We start from the raw sequence: 22,804 nt of genomic DNA, 5'->3' as shown, positions 1-22,804 counted from the left end.
TGCGATGAGATGGAGTTATCGCAATATGAGTGTATGCGTCCTGGAGGTCCAGAGAGCAGAGCCCGTCTCCTCTTTGTAAAAGAGGAAGAAATGAGCCTAAGGTTACCATTTTGAACTTCTCTCGTTGGAGGTACTTGTTGAGGGCCCGTAGGTCCAGAATTGGACGAACACCCCCCGATTTTTTGGGATTAGAAAGTACCGGGAATAGAACCCTAGGCCGTGCTGAGAGTAGGGTACGGGTTCTATTGCCTTGGACTGGAGAAGGAGGGAGACCTCTTGATCCAGAAGGAAGGAGTGATCGGATGTTCTCCACATCAATAAAGGTGGGGAATCCAGTGGCATGGAGAGAAAGTTCAGATGGTAACCCTGAGCAATTATTGCCAGTACCCATTTGTCTGAGGTGATTGAGTGCCATATGTTGTGGAAGTGGCACAATCGACCTCCCACTGGTATGTGAGGCAGTGGAATCTGGCTGCTGCTCTCTAGATAGAAGTCAAAAACCTGAAGCAGGGCCTGGTTGAGGAGCTGCTTGTGGTTTTGTTTATGTGTTTGACGAGATTGTGCTTTCTGAAAAGGTCTCATGGCATGGGATCTGATTGGTGGTGGGTAGGACTTCTTCGGGCGGAAGAATGACTTTTTAGAGTCCTTTCTGAAGGGCTGTTTAGAAGAATAGTCAGAAGGCATCAGAGAGAGCTGTCTTAGGGTCTCATGATGGTCCTTATGTTCCGCCACCGTCCGTTGAATCTGTTCTCCAAACAGATTATCTCCTACACAAGGCAGGTCGGATAACCTGTCTTGTACCTTAGGGCGAAGGTCAGAAGACTTGAGCCAGGCCCACCTTCTCGCTGAAATAGCAGCTTCAGATACCCTAGTAGCAGTATCAAAGATATCATAAGATGATCTGATCTCATGCTTGCCTGCCTCAAAACCTTTGTTTACTAAGGTCTGAAGCTGATCTTGAAATTGCTGAGGCAGGGAGTCTGTCAAGTCTTGTATCAGCTTAAAAATGACCCTGTTATATTGGGTCATATAGAGCTGATAAGCGGCAATTCGGGAGATGAGCATTGATCCTTGGAAGACTCGGCGACCAATGGCATCTAGAAACTTCTGTTCCTTGCCAGGGGGAAAAGAAGTGTGAGGCTTTGATCTCTTTGCTCTCTTCTGTGCAGATTCCACCACTACAGATTGGTGATCCAATTGTGGTTTCTGAAAGCCCGGAGCTGACTGCACCAAATAGGTGCGTTCAGCGAGGCGCCGGAACCCTCGCTGAACGACCTCCTGCAGTCGATCTCCTGCCGGCGCCATTTTCCGTATGGAAAATGGCGCCGGCCATACGCGTATGGCCGGCGCCATTTTCCGTACGAAAACGATTCGCGGCGGGAAATCGCTCCCTGACCCCCGCTGGACCTCCAGGAACTTTTGGCCAGCTTGTGGGGGGCCTCCTGACCCCCACGAGACTTGCCAAAAGTCCAGCGGGGGTCCGGAAGGACCTCCTGCCGTCCAATCTTTTTCGTCTATGGCCGCCGCCATTTTTCGGCGCCATTTTGGAAAATGGCGCCGGCTGAAGACGACAAGATTCAGGAGCAGGAGCCCGTTCCGGACCGCTGCCGTTCCGGACCGCCGCTGGACCCGCAGGTTATTTAAGTTATTTGGGGGGGGGTTCGGGAGGGTGGGGGATTTAATTTAAAGGGTCGGGGGTGGGTTTTAGGGGGTTTTAATGTGCCGGTTTTTCGATTTTTTCGATTTTTAACGATTTTTAACGATTTTTCACGATATTTTACCCCCCCAAACGGCAACAATACGATTCCCTCCCCCTCCCAGCCGAAATCGATCGTTAAGACGATCGAGGACACGATTCACATCCCTAATTGTCACTACCTCAAATGCCTGTCTGACGATAGCTTCAATCTTCCCATCCATGGCATGCTTCAGAGCCCCTTCCCCTTTGACCAGGATAGTGGTTCACGGAGACCACATACGCCAGGGCATCAACCTCCAGGAATCCAACTGATCCCTTGCCCTCGGGTCCAGGAGTTACTGACCCACCAAATGTCGCCCCCTTAAAAAAAAAAAATGTTTAGCTGAGCGTACCATGCAAGGTTAACCAACTCTTGCACTGGTTCCAGGAGTGGAAATAAAATTCAGATGCCTTACTTAAGGTCACCAAGATAGAAATCTTCCTCTGCATTCCCATAATGCTACTCTTGTCCACTCCAAGCATTCTCACGGTCTGAGCTAATAAACCTGACCATGTAGAAGAAAATGGAGCAAAGACCTATTTGGCTTCAAATCAGGTGGGATTTCACCTTCCTCCAAAGGTGAGGAGCCCAAATCCTCCCTAGAATCACCCAGGGAGCCACTTTTGATGGAGCTTGCCTGATTTGGTTGCAGAAAGAGAAGGCCTAGGTTGCTTCCCTTCTTTTCGGGACTACTTAGCCCCCTGCTGCTTGCCCTCTCAGAAAGGTTTGTAAACCCTGGACAAAATTACCACTCAGGAAAAAGATGCCGAATCCATCCCTGGGCATGACCAATGCAATCTCCATGGCTCTCCCCCACTAGGGGCGCTAGTTCCTTAGAGCACTGGGGAGGGGGGGGCGAGAATATCATTGGCCAGCATATTGCCTCCTGCAAAACTCAAGTCTGCGGGCTTGCGCACATACCTGTGCATGTGTATGTGCACGTGGAACTCTAGGCTATGCCCTTAAATGCACACAGGAAAAAAATCACCTTACCGAGTGTCACAGCAGCCTAACCTTTCCTTATGCGGCTGACAAACAGGAACAGCGATGCAGGAGCCCCAAAGTGTGTCTGCCTCCTGAACTAACGGCATTGTCGGTTCACCACCTTGCTCTACCCCCCTGAGATTTACTGGAGGTGCGAAGGGGAAATAGCACTGGGGGGGGGGGGGGGGAGACAGCCTGCTAGAGAAGGGAAAGCCTCCTTTATTCATTATTCATCTTTACCTGATCTCCGATCTCTGCTGGCTGAAATCACGACCAGGTCAGTGGCTACAGAGGGGAGAGGGCACAAGCCTTCACTGCCAAGCTCCCCCATTCCTCCTCTTTTTTTTTTTTAACCTAAATATGGCAAGGCAAAGAGGCGCAACCACTCAATTGATAGAGAGCCCCACACTGGGTTCACCTGAGGAGCTCACATGTTTCTTCTTTCTTCTCTTTTTTCCTTTTTCAACAAACAATCCCCACTAGGGAGATTCATGTCTACCTTCTGCTGGAGATGGAGACTATTGGCAGGCTGATATCGGGCAGTGCTATATGTCAATGGCATCAGCGAGTTAGTTGTCTCCATCTTCATCAGTTGGTAGGAGTGCATTACCCACCAGTGTGGACTGGCCCGAGTACAGAGGAATAGTTTATTGCACTTTGGTATTTAGATGGGCAGGTGTGGGATGGGGTTTGGTAGTTTATTAAATAATAGTTTTGTATTTAGATGGGCAGGTATGGGAAGGGGTTGAATAGATTATTATATTGTATTTTGTATTTAGATGGGGTGGTGTGAGAAGGGATTTGGTAGTTTAGAATATTGCACTTTGGTAGTTAGATGGACAGGTGTGGGATGGGGTTTTGAGAGATTATTTGGAATGACTATTTATGTTTGTTTTGCAAAACAAGGTTGGCCTAACCTTCCAGTGAACAGTGGGGATGCAGTATTCTGTATAGTAGGGACTATTTTATATTATTGTATTTTTATTATATTTTTATCGGTGATGTAAACCACTTTGGGTTCATATTTGTGAAGTCAGGTGGTCTAAAAGCATAACATGTAGTGTAATATTTCAGTTGTGTGCATTCAGTCAATGTTGCCTCTAAAGAGCAGGATGACCATTGAAGTCTCTCCACTGCCTGGCATGCTCTAGCCATTTCACAATTTGAACTGCATATGCCCAGAAGCTCTCACAGACTACAGGGCTGTTGTGACGCGGGAGACGCATGGAAAGAAGAGATGTCAGACAGGATTCTAATGAAGCCAGGAAGCCATCCTGAAATCACTTCAGGCAGGCCTTTTATTGTGCTGCGTTACATATTATTTGTGTATACAATCACAAATAATGATTGTGTATACAATCACATCCTTAATGACAACAATATTCTCAGAGACATAGCTACTAATTATGTATGTTCCATGTATGTATGTTCCATGTATGTTCCATGTAAACTGCCTTCCCGGCGATAGTTATCTCTGTTAATTGTGAACCGGAGTGATATGTATTGTATACAGGAACTTCCGGTATATAAAAACCAAAAAATAAATAAATAAATAATTATTATGGTTAACTCATGTTACTATTTTCGAGAGAGAAAGCAGGCATTCTGTGCTAGGGCAAAGGTTGTTTGTGCTAAGAGCAAGGTCTGTATGTACAAGGCAAAAGCTTGAGGAGTGTAGACACAAGCAGGCTAGTGTCTGTTCAAATAAGTAAATACTGAGAAGTGTTTATGTAGATTCAGCTTCTTTGTGGCTTCCCAACCAAAGAGAAAAAACCCACATCTCCACACAGGGCCCTGTATGATATAAATTGAAATGGCTAGAACATAACCTAGAAGGGAGAAAGGTGGTATTGGTCACTTGTGCACCTTACAGCAAACATTGCTGATAGCCATGAAGAATATTGACAATAGGAAGTTCCACAGAATCTAACTACAGTTTTGAATCAGTCTAACAGGAGTCTTAGTTTATTTGAATCAGTCTAACAGTTATGCCGTAGCTTATCCTATATTTCATCCAGTTTTCCTTACATTTTGCTTGTTGTTCATCACTGATAATGGCACCTGCTCTTTTGGTTACTCCCCAATTCCACAAGTTTATAGCAGCTTCTTCTACCTAGAAGAAAAGAAAACAGACATTCAGCTCCTGGTCATGGCTGTTTCAGCTTGGTAAAGAGTCCCTGAATTTGTACTTAAAGTGAGCTAGATGTATTCAGGGGAGAGACTAGCTGCAAAGAGGGATCACAGGTAGTGGTTTATAATTAATGTAAGATAAATATTGAGGGGAAAAACTGGTTCCATAGTGTTTTATAGTTAATTTAATAAATGAATAATGGCAATGAAAAATGATAACCTATGGCAAAAAAACACACATAGGGAATATATCAAAGAAAAATTCTCCAATCATTAAATATACTCACATATAGAGAATTATATAAACATTCCAATATTGTGCAATAATTTTATTTCTCTATTAAACTTGTAAACAATTACACCATTAAAATTCACCAATAACACTCACTCTTCCATTCACACATTAAAAACACAACCTAATGACACAGTATAATTCTTACAATTCATCATATATAAGTGCAAAAATACAAAGTATCAAATTTTTAATTGAGAAAAACTTTTCTTCATAGAGTTTCCAATGGCTTCCAACTGCAGCCAGCAGGGGTCCCCCTTCAGTCTTATTTGATAGCTACAGGCAGTGCCGAAAAAATAAAATAACAAAACGTTACGAACCCAACACCGCGGGGCGGCAGGCGGGTTTCATGAGAAGTCCTGTATTTGTTTCATGAGAAGTCCTGTATCTGTTTGAAGATGACCCTATTGTATTGGGTCATATACAGCTGGTAAGCAGCAATTCTGGAGATGAGCATGGTCCCTTGGAACACTCGTCAACCAATATTGTCTAGGAACTTATGTTCCTTAACAGGAGGGGTAGATGAGTGAGGCTTCGTCCTTTTTGCTTTCTTTTGAGCCGATTCTACCACAACTGAGTGGTGGTCGAGCTGATATTTTTGAAAGCCGGGGGCTGACTGCACTAAATAGGTAGTGTCAGCTTTTCTATGGACTGGGGCAATGGATCCAGGGTTTTCCCAGTTCTTTTTGAGGAGGTCAAGAAGAACTTGATGAATGGGAATGGAAGTGATCACTTTAGGGGCATCCAGGAACTGGAGCAACTCCATCATCTGGTGCCTATCATCCTGCTCCGTCTGAAGCTGAAAATGGACCAACTCAGACATTTCCTTCACAAAATTAATGAAAGAAAGGTCCTCTGGAGGAGAACGCTTTCTACTTTCAGTAGGAGAGGGAGGTGAAGGTAAGTCATCGGTGTCTGAAGAAGTATCATCACCCCAGGTGTCATAAGGATCAGCAGACTGACCTGTAGGACGAGAAGGGGGTTGGATATCCGAAGGCCCCAGCCGAGGCTCTGAGAAAATTGAAGGAATCACCGGGGGCACCGTGGACGGCCTGGAGGGCATCGGTGCTGGTATCGAAGGCATTGATGGCACCGATGTACGTATCGCCCCCGATGAATGAATCGGCGGCGAGGGACGAATTGGCATCGATGGCTGAGGCAAAACTCCCGAAGGAGGGATGCAGAATGGTATTTCTCCTCCCGATGAAGCTGTCAACGGGGAGTGCACCGGAGCCATCGGTGACCCGGGAACCACCGGTGGAAGGGCGGTTATGAGCGCCTCCATCCGGGATAGCAGCGGTGCCAGCGCTGCTGGAATCAGGTCGATGACCGGTTCCACAATCGGTGCAGGTGTCGGTGCCGAAGGGACCTGGAGTCGTTGCATCGCCTTGTCGATGGCTTCCTGGACCAGCCGGTCCAGTTCTTCCCGGAGACCTGGAGCAAGCAGCCCCGGCTCCGTGACAGAAGAGGGAGGCGGAGGCACTGTCGGAGGGACCACCTTTACAGGCGGAATTGTGACTCCCAAACCAAGGTGGCAGGAATGGTCGGTGCCGTTCCTGGACAGGGTTTTTTCGATGGTGGCTCGGACGGTGGTTCGGTCAATTTAAGGGTCTTCTGACAGAAGGATATATCTTTGTATATATGCATAAGAGTTCTTTATAAGGAAAATAATTCTGAAACTTGAAATTGATTTTTATTTTTTTTAAATTATGAGATGCAATTTATAAGGACTCTTTGATTAGAGCTTTATTTGATAAGTTTTAGAATATTAGATATTTGTTAAAATTGAATTTTCATAATTTTTGATTTGATGAGAGGACTTACCATTATATTCTTTTTGTACATTTTTTAAGAGAATTATATAGATATGATGTCTTTTTATTATTAAGGATATGGATGTGATGTCTTTTTATTAATAACATTTGGAACAATTCAATGCATTCCTTTGTCAGATGGCCCGTATGGCAATATTGGAATCTCTTTGATGACTTTAATTATCAGACAGTTTCATGGAAGAAATAATTAGAGTGGTAGTTATAGTTTTTTTAGTATATATGATTTAATTTTAGTAGATATTAGTATAAAATAGTGCCTAAGAGAATATTAGAGGGACGTTTCTTGGTCTATATTAATCGTTTTTTATTATTTATGTTGAGTCAGAATCGATCTAATAAAGTTAGTTAGAATTGATGAGGGTTTGACGTCAGATTTGTTTTCCCGCGTTTTTTTGAAAATGAACGCTAAAAACAGAGACAGATTTTTCCTGATATAAAATGGGAGTATGAAGTTTTTATATGCTAGAGATTAAGAATATATATTTTTTTAAATATTTTTCTTAATGTTACAAAATTTTTTCTTAGTGTTACAATCGATTAAGCTATTTGGTGGTTGTTAAAAGATTTTAGCATTATAATGTTTTTAATTTTAGATCTAGAAGCATCAATGTACCATTTGATTTGTATTAACATGATTTTGAGAGTGACACGTTGATAAATTGAGAAGTGGTGATAATTATAGGAAACAATCTTTTGAAGTGTCTTTTTGCTATTTATCAATATTGCCTTGAATTTTAAAGGGTTTTCTGACAGAAGGTCACATATATGTATAATGGATTTTTATGAAGAAGGGAATTTAAAAAAAAATTTTTGAGGTTTATATTTATAATGATTCTTTGATTATAGTTTTTAACTGATAAGTTTTAGAATATCAGATATCTGTTATAATGAATTTTTATAACTTCCGATTTTAGAATAAATTAGGATTTACTCCTATAGTTCTATTTGAACATTTTTTAAGATAGATATGATGTTTCTTTATTGTTAATGTTCAAAAGGATATAGACAGTTTTTTTATTATCAATGTTTAAAATAAAAAATTTTATTTGTAGCCCCTGATGCAGCCTAAATTGGCGAAACTCGGCCGGAGTCGGGCTTTGTGAAATATAATAAATCTTTCCACGGTACAAGGTTGTCTCATTTTGTTTGTTTGCCTTGGCTACGTGGGACCGCCTTCCGATTTGTTATATTACCAGGGGAACTCCACACTCCAGATGTTCTGAGACAAGCCACCAGTCAAGACTGACTCTCGTGGAGTCTGTAAGCGGAAGCGGTAGGTGAAACTGCTCTGACACAGGATTCCAGCGGGACAGCAATGCTGATTGTAAGGGACGCATATGAGCAAAGGCCCAGGGTACCAATTCCAGAGTGGACGTCATGGATCCCACGACTTTCAAGTAATCTCTCACCCTGGGCATCCACATGGACAACAGGTCCCTCACCTGTCCCTGAAGCTTGACTACACGTTCTGTGGTGAGGAATACTCTCCCCTGTTCCATATCGAACAGGGCTCCCAAGAACTCCAGAGACTGCAAAGGGATCAGACGACTCTTGGCAGGTTTGACCACCCAGCCGAGCGATCGCAAGAGCTGTAGCACCCGGCGGATAGCTGCCTGACACAGAGCCTCGGACTTCGCCCGAATCAGCCAATCGTCCAGGTAGGGATGCACTAGCAAGCCTTCCCTCCGGAGTTGCGCTGCAACCACCACCATCACCTTGGTGAACGTTCTAGGAGCGGTGGCGAGTCCGAAAGGCAGAACCCAAAACTGATAGTGATTTCCCAGAATGCAGAACCTGAGGAACTTCTGGTTTGACGACCGGATGCCGATATGGAGATATGCTTCCATGAAATCCAGAGAAGCCAGGAACTCTCCTTGTCATATGGAGGCGATGACTGACCGAAGGGTTTTCATTCTGAAACGTGGTACCCGAAGACATCTGTTGACTCTTTTCAGATATAAGATTGATCAGAAAGTACCTTCCATTTTGGATTCTATGAAGTAAATGGAATAGCGGCCCCTGCGTTGTTCCGTGGACGGAACCGGTGTTATAGCCCCCAAGTCCAGCAGGCGCTGGAGCGTGCCTTGTACAGCCTCTCGCTTTTCTCGGTATGCGCATGGAGAGATCAGGAACTTGTCCCGAGGGCGCTGTACAAAATATAAAGTGTAACCTTGACTCACTGGTCCGACGTTAGTTTGGTCCATTCCCCGAAGAAGAGCGATAGTCTGGCTCCCACGATTGGTACTTGGTGGATGATTGGTACTGAGGAATGGACCGGCAGTATCTCATTGTGAGGCCTTAGCCCCCGCCGCCGACTGAGGGTTACCTGGTCTGCCAAAACATCTGCCTCGAAAAGACTGAGACCACGACTGTTGTCTGTTTGAACCTGGGCAAAAGGACTACCCGGACGACTGCGCCGGTCGCGGACTCCTATTACCACGGAACCGAGACCGAGCTGTAAACGATCCTCTTGATCTGGGCCTGTCCTCCGGTAGTTTATGAATCTTGTTTTGTCCCAGAGATTGGATCATGTCCTCCAATTCCTTGCCGAACAACAACTTTCCTTTAAAAGGAAGGGAACCGAGATGGGCCTTGGACGAAATATCAGCAGCCCAATTCCGGAGCCAGAGGAGCTTGCGTGCAGAAACCGCGGAAACCATGGATCTGGCCGATATGCGCAGAAGGTCATAGAGAGCATCTGTGCTATACGCAATGTCCGCCTCCAGCCGGTACGCCTGGATAGCCTCCCCTCAGAGAGGTTGGCATTGGCTTGGAGTTGCTGGGCCGAGCAAAGACCCGCACGCAGTGCAAAATTACTGCACATTGCTGCACGGAACCCCAGTGTGGACACCTCAAACACTTTCTTGAGCTGTAACTCAAGAAGGCACTTAGCCATACCTCGGTATAAAAAAACCTTTAAATAAATAAATAAATAACTCCAACTTTCTGTCCTGGAAGTCCTTGAGGGCCGTTGCTCCCGTAACTGGGATAGTGGACTTCTTGGTGACGGCAGACACCGCTGCATCCACCTTCGGAACTCTCAGCAGATCTAATGCCTCCTCTGGCAGTGGATATAGCTTGTCCTTCGCTTTACTGACTTTCAACTCCAAATCTGGAGTGTCCCATTCTCTAAATAGATCTGTTGCCGAAAAATGGAAAGCGAAGGAAACGGCAGGACCCCTGAGACCCAGCAATACCGGATCCATAGCTCCCAACCGAGACTCCACCAGTGGAGCGTCCAAGTCTAACTCCCCCAGGATGGCCAGAATAAGCAGATTCAACTCATCTTTCTTAAAGAGGCAAACCACTTTTGGATCGTCACCTTCCACAGCCTGAGCCCCTCGGCTCCCATCCTGCTGTGGATTTGCGTCCTTATCAACCACCCCCCCGGGGGTTTGTGCTGTGGATCTGGGTCATCCTGGGACGTGGAGTCCGAATCCGTCCCAGGTGGCACAGACCATAAAGGTCTTTTGCCCTTATGATGGTCCGACCCCCCTTTAGATCCAGCACGCTTCCTCACTTTTCCGGGAGAAACCTGCGAAGGACTTTTTCCCAATTCTTCCCTGCCTTTTTCTCCTTAAAGGCCTTGTGCATCAGCAGCACGAACTCCGAAGAAAAAGAGGAATCAAAAGAGGTATCATCAGCCCCCTCTGGGCTACCCTCTGTTGCAGGAGAATCCGGGCTCGCTGGCCCATCCCCCTCAGGGACAATTCACTGTGGAGATAGTGCAGGTGGTGAAAACCTCTCCCCCATCGCGGCCTACGTGGCTAACCGAAAACTCTCCAAGATGGCCTCCATGCCCGCACTCAGCTGGGGCCGTGCCGCCTGGAGGACCGAGGAACCCGATGCTGACCTCCCCGGCGCAAAACAGAGGGTCCTTTTCCTCCGGGTAAGTAGCCAGCCCATAGGCCCTCTCGATAGACTCACGCGCGGAAAGCCGATCCACGAGGCATCCTTGCCACGGCAAAAAAGACAAAAAAACCAGCTGTAAAAAGCGGCAAAACATGGCAAAAATGGCGGCGCAGAGAGGCGGGAAAGTGAAGGGAAGTACCAGAGAGATGGTACACAAAGTTAAAAAAAAACTTTTTTTTTTTGCACAGAAAAAACTTGCCCGATCGCTGTCCCTGGTTCTGTAGCAGGCCCTGCTCCTATAGGGGTGAGTGAGCCGGGCTCCCCGGTATCACCCTGACGCTGCTATAAATGAAGTGCAGGGCCCTCGACCCTTAAAAGCAGCAGTCTCAACCAGCAAGGATGGTCCCCTCAGGACCTAGCAACCTCCTGGAAGACTCACAGAACCTCCGTCGGTGAGGGACTTCCTTTCTCTGTGGTTTTTTTTTTTGTAACCTATTAAGAATTAAAGGCACAGAATCCCCCTAATTTGCCAACACCAAATCTGACTACAATCCTGCTCTACCAACTTATTGTAATCAGGTAATCAGAAGAGACTGTAGGTTTTGCACCTCCGCCATCTGCTGGAGACAGAGCAAGACTGAGGGACTGTGGGTGGCACCTTGGTATATATGCCAGGGTTGTTTTGAAAAACTTCTCTGTCTCCATCTGCTAGAGGGGAGGCAAAACCCAGGTGTCTGGACTGATCCGGGTACGTACAGGGATTTAGATTTGCTATCTTGTAAAACATAAATAGCCTTAGTCTTATAGTTTACTTGTGGGAGTTGCAACTGTTTTGTTTTCCAACCCAGGAGTGTAGACTGTGATTAGTTACTGGAGAATTGCATTTCTACCTGAAGAATAAAGTTATGTTTTTTCTGAAATTGGACAATGAAGCATAAAATTGAAAGCATTTGAAGGAATACCTCTGGTAACTGGATTTTTTTTTTTAATGGAGAACAGGCTGACTGGTGAAGAGTCTAATTAACAATTATTTTGGTTAGAGCAGAGCTTTCCAAACTTTTCATGTTGGTGACACACTCTTTAGACAAACATAATTTCACAACAGAGTAATTCAGCCTACTAGCAAACCAGAGGTTAAAGGTTAAACGAATGAAACATATTTCGACAATTTATGTATGTTTCCTTAAATATATACATAAATAAAATGTTTCACGACACAACCTATCTCATGCAAACTTTTCATTTATATTAAAAATATATAATATTCCAAGATTAATATTATTGTTATAATTTATGAGTAACAATAATAAAACAAATTGTCTGGCCCCCACACACTCATCTCTCTCCCCCTCCAGCACGTTTGTCCCCCACACACTCATCTCTCTCCCCCCCCAAGCATATGTCTGGCCCCCCACACACTCATATCTCCCCCCCCCCCCCAGCACGTCTGTCCCCCACATATTCATCTCTCTCTTCCCCCCCAGCACATGTCTGGCCCCAACACTCATGTATCTCTTCTTTTTGATTGTTGCCAGTTAAATGCTTCACTCCCTTCAGGGTTCAAGCCTGCCGTGCTGCATAAAACTTTCCAGGATCACCAAACAATGTTGCTTGCAGTCAGTACTCCTCGTGGCCAGGCCTCATCGGCAGCAGCAGCCAATGACAGGGACAGCTGGGCTTAAGTCCCACCAACTAAGCTAAAAAAAAACCACGATTCACAGCAAAAATCGCCCAATTATATAAGCAACTCATGAACTGAAAAAAAAAAAAAAGTGAATCTCTAGGAAAAAAAAGCCCAAAATTGTGTTGGAGTTGACCGGGCTTGCACGACACCCTGCACACTGCAGGTGACACACTAACGTGTCGCAACACACAGTTTGGAAAGCTCTGGGTTAGAGTAGGGGAGCTGCTGGCCCTTGCCAGTGAAGCCAGCCAGAAGGCAAAACAGGGATTAAGGGAACGGCATTCATACCATTCCTTGGGATTTAAATGTTGGAACTCAACTTGGAATTCTAACCTCCACCAGATCAAAAGCTTAGAATGCAAATGATCAGAAATCACAACCAGAAATATCTTCAGATAAGTGGTTTTCTTTAATTTTCTACTCTGAAATGGTATAAGCCGTACACAGGTGACTCAATATGTCAGGAAGCTGCCCAGAGCACTAGCCACGAGGAGCGCCTTACCACAGTGGTACAAACTTGAGAAAAGTCAACATTTTCCTTTAATTTTGTGACCCTTCAAAGTGGATTATATTCAGATAACTAAGTTATTCAATGATTATTTCAACAGCAATCATTTAGGACTGAATTTCCAAAAATATATATACACTTAAAACACCATTTTACATGCATACGGTGAAATGTATTCTTACCTAATAATTTCATTTCCTAGAGTCCAACCAGACCGGTCCAAATACATGGATTATGCCCGCCAACCAGCAGATGGCAACAGATACTAACAGGCTTGCTGACATCATTCCTTGTAGGCCCCTGTGCTGACCTCAGCCTGCCAGTATATTCTGAAAAACCCCAAAAAAGGGGTTTCCAGACTAGAACTGATAAACCAAAAAAACAGACTCGTTAAATATATAACATATAGAATCAAATTTATAACTTACCGTCAGATATACACTCTCTTTTCTTTTTTTTCTAACTTTTACTGAATAAAGCAATACAAATAAAGTTTGGCAGAAAGGGAGGGTTCTGGACTGGTCTGGCTGGACTCTAGAAAAGAAAATTATCAGGAAAGAAAAGCAAGTTTGCTTTTGTAAATGGTGTTTTCCATAGATAGCAGAATGAATTAGCCATGCCCTTTGGGTAACACTCCAGGCAGCATGGGGCAGAGCTTGTTTCTTAGAATACAGAGTTTTACTGTGTGTGAATGCGCAGCTATTCCCAAATGATTACCTCTTCTCCTCAGTTAACAAGATAGCCCATGAAGTGCAGCAAAGGAAGGCTGTACAGGGAGGAGCAGCATGGCTAATTCTTCCTGCCATCTATGGAAAACACTGTTTACGGTAAGCAAACATTTTTTTCCCGTCAATAAGCAGGCTGAATTAGCCATGCTCTCTGGGAGTCCCCAGTTTAGGGTTGCTTTAATGTACACAGTCAACAGATTATTGGGAAATTGCCAGGTTCTTTTGGGTAAATGCCAGGTTCTTGTGGCCTGGTTTGGCCTCTATTGGAAACAGGATGCTGGACTTGATGGACCCTTGGTCTGACCCAGCATGGCAATTTCTTATGTTCTTATGACATAGACAATAGATGCTTATTTGCTCTGTGTGCAACCCATCAGTTCCATGGACAGCCTTGAGTACCAGCAGTATAATGCAACACTATTGATCTCACTGAGGCGTCTGAAGCCGACTGCTGGTCAAGACAATAGTGAGATGTGAAAGTATGGCCAGATGACCATTGTAAGAAATGGAGTTTGGATGTTGCTATCACATTAATAATGATAAATATAAAATGCTTTGTATGGCCTATCCTATGCTGCTATAAGCTTACAATAAGGACGGTGCTATAAATGGAGTAGGAAGAACTGACTGCTAGAATTATACTCAAAGCTTTGCTAAACATAGTAGATAGCGCTAAAGTGAATATCGAAAATTGTAACTTTTACATAGAAATTATAAGAAAGCATAATCTTTGTTTGTTAGAAATCATTTAGTCTGTCTGACACAATCATTGCAGAAAAAGGGAACTTAAGCTGTGCAAACTTAACGAAGCCGGAAGGCTTCATTAAAGATAACAGTATCAAAACACACTCTCCAGAAATTCCCTCTTATAGAAACATAATACCTGAGTAAAAATCCCCTTGTCATTAAGACCACGATAGGAGCCTGAAAGATAAACAGGCCTAAGTAATGAACCAAAGTGTACATTTGCCTGCAAAGCTGCTGAGAAGTTACTTCTCTGCAGAAACTGTTAGCCATGATATTAAGAAACATTAAAAAAGGCAATGTTGAAAGCAGCCCCCATACCCCCCTCTCTTGTTCCAGAGGAAACAGGTGCAAGCTGCTAGATTTAGAGAAGTACAGAGAAAGCAGCCCCCTCCTATCTCCCCCCCCCTTAAGCCCCCCAGAAATGTACCAGGACACAGAAAAACAAGTTAACCGCAAGGCTTAAAAGAGGAACTAAAATGGGTATATAAGACCCTCTGTAATCAGTAGCAAGCGTGCCTGCATTACTGATACATGCTGGTGTTGGCTTTGTGTGCATCCATTTGCAAATGCTGAATAAAGACTTCATTCGCTGAATATTTTATTTGTTCACTGTCTTATCATTCCCGAGAGGGAATAGTGTTGTCTTACTTCCCACAGATGGGGGCTTGTCTGGGATTTGAGATCATCCTGACTACGTACACCTGGTTACTGAATACGGGAAAGACGTGTCCCATTAAACTTTCCCAATGGTCCTGCCTTCATCATCAGAGGTTCATGTCCAGGACTGATTGACCCTGTGACTGGTGAACTTCAGTGAAACAAGTAGTGCAGGCACGCCGGCAATAAGGAAAAACCGATCGGCATCCGGGTAAGCTTAATGGCTATTTAAGGGTTTACCTGTGATGGGTGGATTTGTGGAATCTGGCAGGTGTGCATGGTGAATGAGACCTCGACCTTAAGGTGGGACGCAAAGTGGTCCTAATCTGCGGTTCCCTACCTCCGCGAAGAGCTGGGTCAGAAAGGGAGATGCGTATGGACATTTGAGTGACTGTGATAAATTCCAGAATAATCCACAAATGGGGAATAAAGTATCTAGGTAAACCCGGGAAAAGTATAATCTCGGTTCTATCCCTCCCATTAGCCCATTGGGGAGAATGTTAAAAATGTGGGAAGACAGGCCCTGCACTAAAAGGAAAGATAAGAAAAAGATAAGATATTGCTGCTTTGAATGGTCCAAGCAGTGTATAATGCCACCGGCCGTTTATTGGCCTAGGTATGGGGCAGATAAAAACTGGCTGTGCCAGACGTTAAATTTATATGTAAACGGGAAAACACTATTTTCCTAGGAGGAGTCAGCATATGCCTCCTGTTGGACAGGGAGCACGGAAACAATGTTAACAGTTCAGATGGTAGAATCTGGAGTCAGGAACCAATCCCACTGTACTAAGTTGTGGGAAGAGATGGGAATGAAGAGGTGGGATCCCCTAGAACACCTGCCACCATTTGATCCAATAGTTAATGAAAACCCGCTCCCTAATGCTCCCCCTCCCCCCCCAATACTTCCCCCTCCTTATGCAGCAGGCGCATTACCCTTTGTAGATGCACCAGTAGTGCTAGTACAAAGGCCAGAAGGAGCAGGATTGATAGTAGGAGGGATAGATGACCCTGACCATAACCCTGATATATGGGATGAGGTAGAAGTGGCAAGTGAGGCAGAAAGAGAGAAAGAAAAAGAGGAGGCAGAAAGGGAAAGGGAGGGAGAGAGAGAGAGACACCCCCCCCCCCCGTATTAGAAAGGGAAGTACAACGGTCAAAGAAGGACACAGAACAATATCCTTTTCTCGAAATCCAATTTTAGGATCTACAAGAAAGACTAGAAAACTGAAGAAAAGTGAGGTGCACATGTGTCCCCTTAGGGAAGTGTTATGGTTATGAGGTGTTGGAGTGCATTCTTGGATACTTTGGCGATGGCCACTCCCATGGGGAGGAGCTCCGTGAGGAACCGAAGTACTAGGCTAGACTCTATACACGCAGACACAGAGAAGTTGTATTTATTGTAAAGCTCGATGTATGCCCGAGGAGTGGGCAGAAGTGGAGGCAACCCACTGAAGTAGTCCAGGGGTCCTCAACAGAGGAGACCAGTCTCACACTCGAGTAGGTGATAGGCAGCACCGCGTAGCAGGGACAGGTCCCGGATGTTATCATGGAGCGCTGAAGCTGGAGATGAGACAGACTGAAATGTTTAGTACTCACTGAAGCAGAAAACTGTATTGTTGAAGGTCCCGGCAGGCAGAGGTTGTTCAGTAGCAGGCACCAGATTAGGGAGAGCAGGCCCTCGAGGAGCGAGTACCAGTATCCCAAGATAGGTACCTGAAATAGAGCAAAAGGGCCCCCGAGGAGCGGGTACCCAGATTAGTGAAGAGTTACCCCGAAGGGCAGAGAGAGCTTCCAGCGGCAGCTGGGAAGCGGCAGAGCAGCTTAGACCGGAGGCAGTCCAATCCAATCTTGATCCTTGCTAACTCGGTTTGTTAGCAAATGAAGGGCAGGCTAAATACCAGGATATGATGATGTCACTCGGAGGGGACACCCCCGAGGTTTCCGCCAGGACATGGATGTAGACATGGGTGGCCCTCAGGAAAATCATGGCGTACACCGGCGCTGATCCGGGGTCACCGGAGAGAGCGGCATGAAGACGCAGCAGCAGCCATCTTCCCAAGGCTTAAGGAGAGAGAAGGAAGAAAGGTGAGGCACAGAGGTCGAAGCCATCTGAGACCGACGGACGCAACAGGAGGAGGGAGTATAGGGTACGTCAGTAGCCCGCTCACTAGTGCAGAAGGCAGAAGTTTCCAGAAGGAAATTAAATCCTTGCTGGAAGACCCGACAGGACTAGCAGAAAAAGTAGATCAATTCCTAGGCCCTAATATCTGCACGTGGGGTGAATTAACTTCCATTATGGGAATCTAATTTACGGCAGAAGAAAAAGCTATGATTAGAACAGCCGGAATGAAAATATGGGAATGGGAACTCCAAGGAGATCAGGAGCCCCGGGAGGAACATAAGTACCCCCTTCAGGATCTAGGGCAGAATCAGAATTTACGAGAAGATAGGAGAGATATGAGTGACTTATGAAACCTAATAGTAAGGGGAATAAAAGAAGCAATCCCTTGTAGCCAGAACGTGGCGAAAGCGTTCGAAATTCAGCAGGAACGCAACGAAACTCCGTCAGCATTCCTGGAAAGAGTTAGGGCCCAGATGAGGCAGTATTCTGGCCTGCCGGGGTATGATCTCCTTAGTCAGGGGTTATTAAAAATAAATTTTGTCACAAAAGCCTGGCCAGACATTCAAAAGAAGTTGCAGAAGATGGAGGGGTGGAATGAGAAAACTATAGAGGTGTTACTAAAGGAGGCTCAGAAAGTGTATGTCAGACGGGAGGAAGAAAAACAAAAGCAAAAGGCAAAAATAATGGTTAATACAGTAAATGAAATAATAAAGTGGGAAACCCAGGAAAATTTGGAGGTAGGACCAGAAAAAGAAGAAATAATCTTTTTAGTAGATACAGGAGCTGCTAGATCCTGTTGTAAGCTTACCAGCAGGGGTCAGGATAACGTCCAAGAACTGATAGTTTCTGGGGTGAAGGGAGAACAATTTTCAGTCACAGTACTGGAGGAGACAAATATAGAGAGCCAAGGAAAAAGAGTGAAAAGAAAACTTCTCTATATATCAGAAGCAGATTGTAACCTGCTAGGTAGAGAATTGTTGACCTAATTAGGAGAACATATCCAAGTGGAGGGAGCCTAGCTGGTTGTCCACATGAATCCACTTACACCCGAAGATGAGGCTGAAATAGAACCAGAGGTCTAGGTGCGAGACAGCAACAGGGGAGGGTTAAATATAGCACCCTTGCAGATCAAGCTGAAGGAAAGGGAGGAGGTTGTGTGCAGGAGACAATATCCCATTTCCCTAGAAGGAGGACGGGTTTGCAGCCAGTAATTGATAAGCTATTGCAAGATGGACTAATCGAACCCTGTATGTCTGTTTAATACCCCAATTCTTCCCGTACGAAAACCAGATGGTACTTACAGGCTGGTACAGGATTTGAAGGAACTAAATAAGATTGTACAAGTGCGCCATCCAGTGGATCCAAATCCCTACACATTATTAAGTAAAATCCCTAGAGAAAATAAGTGGTTTACTGTAATTGATTTAAAAGACGCATTTTGGGCGTGCCCACTAGCCGAAGACAGCAGGGACATGTTCGCATTTGAGTGGGAGGACCCCCACACAGGTGGAAAGTGCTTCCCCAGGAGTTTACGGAATCCCCAAACCTGTTCGGACAGGTTTTAGAGCAGATTTTAGAAGCGTTCATTCTGCCTAGAGGAGCACATTTATTGCAGTATGTTGATGATTTTTTAGTCTCAGGAAAAAAGAGAGAAAATGTTAGGAAGACCACAAATCTGCTGCTTAACTTCCTGGGTCAGCAGGGGTTACGGGTCTCTAAAACAAAGCTGCAGTACGTGGAAAAGGAAGTGAAATATTTAGGACACTTGATTAGTGAGGGACAGAGAAAGATAAATCCTGAAAGGATACAGGGAATAACAGAACAGCCGGTACCAAGTACCAAGAAGGCATTGAGGAAGTTTTTAGGGCTGGTAGGATCCTGCAGGCTGTGGATAGATTCATATGCTCAGAAAACAAAGCCTCTCTACGCAAAACTGGTGGGGGATGGGAATAGAGTGCAATGGACAGCAGAGGAGGAGCAAGTACTAGAAGATTAAAAGAGAGATTTAATTACTGCCCCAGTGCTGGCTCTGCCATCGCTCGAGAAACCTTTTCATTTATTTGTAAACATAAATGAGGGAGCAGCACTAGGATTTTTAACACAAACTTGGGCAGGAAAGAAATATCCAGTCGCCTTCCTCTCTAAATTGTTAGATCCGGTTTCACGGGGGTGGCCAGTTTGTGTTCAGTCGGTTGCCGCAACTGCTCTGCTAGTAGAAGAGTAGGAAACTCACGTTCGGGGGAGCACTGATAGTGAGCACTCCACATTCAGTCAGATCAATTTTAACGCAGCGAGCTCATAGATGGCTCACAGATTCTAGAATACTGAAGTATGAAGCTATCTTAATGGAAAGGGATGATCTGGTACTAACCACAGATGCATACATAAACCCTGCAGAATTCCTCTTGAAAGGGGAAGGAAGGGAAACAGAAGTAACCCATGATTGCCTGGATATAACTGAGTACCAGACTAAAGTGAGGACAGACCTGTCTGATAAGTCCTTACACACAGGAAGGAGGCTGTTTGTGGATGGCTCATCCAGATGTATCCAGGGAAAACAGCACAGCGGGTATGCCGTGATAAGACAGGGAAACCCTAGAAACAGTAGAATCAGGGAGACTGCCTAATACGTGCTCAGTTCAAACTTGTAAGTTGTAAGCTCTGGACCAAGCATTACAACTGATGGAAAAAGGGGAGGGAACAATATATACAGACTCGCAGTACGCTTTTGGTGTAGTGCATACTTTTGGAAAAATTTGGAAAGAAAGGGGGCTTAATAACAACCGAGGTAAAGAACTGATACATGAAGAGTTAGTCATTCAAGTGCTGGAGCATTTGATGCTTCCGCAAGAGGTGGTAATTGTTTATATACCGGGGCACCAAAATTCTACTACCCCAGAGGCAAGCGGTAATAGACTAGTGGATGAAGCCGCCAAGAAAGCGGCAGAGCAAAAAAGATGCATAAGTCTGTATACATTGATACCTGCCCTAATCCAAGTTAAAACCATGCCTATATTTACTGAAGAAGAACAGGCAAAACTCAGAGAGATAGGGGCAATTCAAAGTGAAGCAGGGGCTTGGCTCCTTCCAGATGGATGCTAGATGTTGAATAAGCAGATCACACGAGAAATGATGGCTATTCTGCATCAGGGGAGCCACTGGGGAGCTCAAGCTATGTGTGACATGATCTTGACAAAATATGGCTGTATAGGGATCTATAATGTAGCAAAACAAATATGTGAAAGATATTCAGTGTGTCAAAAGATAAACAAGCATGCAAAAGGGGCGGAGTTAAGAGCACACACATTTAGGTAAATCACAACAGAATAATGTGCGGCAGACACAAAATACATGCAGATATTGCATGTATTTTGTGTCTGCCACACTGTACAATATCTGCATGTATTTTGTTTTATAGAATCTTTGGAATTTATCCCCCTGACGCAGCCTGACGCGAAACACGGCCGTGTCGGGGCTTTGTATGACTACGTGTTTACGCTTCTTTGATTTAAACTTTGTGCACTATTGTTATGTGCACTCATTAAACTATTTATGCCTTGTTTATAGTGCTATTGTCCAGTTTAATTTATTGCCGCACATTATTCTGTTGCAAAAGATAAACAAGAACATTTTAAGAAAAACCTTGCCGGGAGGGAGAGAACCTGGCCTGAGACCCTTCCAGAGTGTGCAAGTAGATTTCACTGAATTGCCCCCTTCTCAGAGAGTTAAGTTCTTGTTGGTGATAGTGGACCACTTCATGGGATGGGTGGAGGCCTTTCCCATGCCATCAGCCACAGCACAGGGAGTTATAAAAGTCTTCCTGGAACAAATCATACCATGGTATGGTTTGGTAGAAAATATTGACTCAGATCAAGGGAGTCATTTTACTTCCAAGATTCTTCAGGGAGTCATGGAAGGGATAGGACTTAATTGGCATTTGCACACGCCTTGGCACCCCAATCGTCGGGGAAAGTGGAGAGAATGAATCAGACTTTGAAACAGCAAATTTCCAAATTAATGCTGGAAACCAAATTGCCCTGGACTAAGTGCTTACCCCTGGCCTTGCTGAGGGTAAGGACCCACCCCAGGAAAGATGTGGGAGTATCTCCCTATGAAATGATGTTTGGCTTTCCATATTTAGGGAGAAAATGGGAGATTCCCACCTTTGAAACTAAGGGTGTTTTTAAGAAACTATATTCTGGCACTGTCCTCTTCTTTATCTTATCTAAGGCATAAAGGACTGCTGGCACAGACACCCCCTTTGGACTTCATGGTGCACCGGTTTCAGCCAGGAGACTGGGTGCTGATAAAAATGTGGAAAGAATCTAAGCTGTAACCCAAGTGGGAAGGTCCGTTCCAGGTTCTGCTGACCACTGAAACTTCCATCAGAACGAAAGCAAAAGGGTGGACACACCACTTCCGAGTCAAGGGACCCGTGGAACCGCTTTCTGACACCCGAGTGGCTTGTCCTCCCCGCTGGATTGTGGAAGCCACAAACGACCCACTCAAGATAAAGATTACCAAGAAGGACTGAACGAACTATTAACCCATACGTGGACGATGACGAGTTGCTAGATACTCTCTTGGATTGGGATTCATCGTTAGAGACCCTCTTGAATTGGGACCTTTTGAGTTGGGATCCAGGCCCAGACGATAATCCCCTCTGGGATCCCATAACCAGGTTTGACACTATATGTGGGCCTTTGATTAATGGGTGGTTGACTGGGCCTTTATACACTGTGTGGCAGGGAAACTTTGAAGCAGAGACAATCAGGATAGATAGAGGAACAACACCACTAACAAGGCCAGGAACAGGGGAATTGGTTACATACTGGTACATCACATACACAAGTACAGACGGCAGGAGACATCCCTGCTATTTCTTAAGGAAACAAGCGACAAAGGAACTTGAATTCTTTGAAATAGTTCGTATAAATAGTTCACATATTTTGGGAACAGTCAGTAGGGAATTTTAAGTGAAATTGGTGGGAGGAACCTGTTGATGAGCTTATGTGGAACCAGGAAGGGTTGAAAATAGGAATAATAATTTTGTCAGTAGCAATATTACCACTCATAGGATCTGAAATTTTCTGGTGTTTTGATACGCGGAATTGGTTAAGAAAATAAAAGAAACAGAAGATGAGTAGAGTGTGGACACTGGGACCTTGGCATATTGCCACCCCCAGAATCTGAAGACTTACCAATTTCAGGATAAACTTCTAGCGAGTGGAAAGTATCCAGTGAAACAGTGGTTCAATGTGACAAGAAGTGACGTACCATTCACTCTGATCTTTGATGCCTGCTAAGTACTGAACTGTGGTTCTATTAAAAGCCAGAAAGCCCTAACAAAATATAACATTTACATGTGTCCAGAGGAAGCGGCCTTATGGCCTACACTTCCAACCTGCCAGACATGGGGGGCTGTGTGGTGGGGTGTGGAATCTAAGAGCTATAAGAGAGGTACCCCCTTTGATCCCTTAATAGATGGCATGAGTCTAATGCGAAGAAAAACTAATCCTGCTTGTA

The 22,804-nt window shown here is 44.8% G+C and overlaps 1 protein-coding gene across 1 annotated transcript in view; it reads right to left on the bottom strand.

Annotated features, from left to right (window-relative positions):
* TEX11 (testis expressed 11) overlaps nt 1-22,804 on the bottom strand; it is a 974,891-nt gene that overhangs the window by 859,578 nt on the left and 92,509 nt on the right. The window contains exon 4 of the mRNA XM_029607248.1: nt 4,752-4,836. Within this exon, the coding sequence (XP_029463108.1) occupies nt 4,752-4,836 (85 nt within the window). The remainder of the gene's footprint in view (nt 1-4,751; nt 4,837-22,804) is intronic.

Source organism: Rhinatrema bivittatum, chromosome 6, assembly GCF_901001135.1.
Source record: "Rhinatrema bivittatum chromosome 6, aRhiBiv1.1, whole genome shotgun sequence".
Taxonomy (NCBI): Eukaryota; Metazoa; Chordata; class Amphibia; order Gymnophiona; family Rhinatrematidae; genus Rhinatrema; species Rhinatrema bivittatum.
The sequence above is the reverse complement of the archived record's forward strand: the minus strand, read 5'-3'. Positions and strand labels throughout refer to the sequence as shown.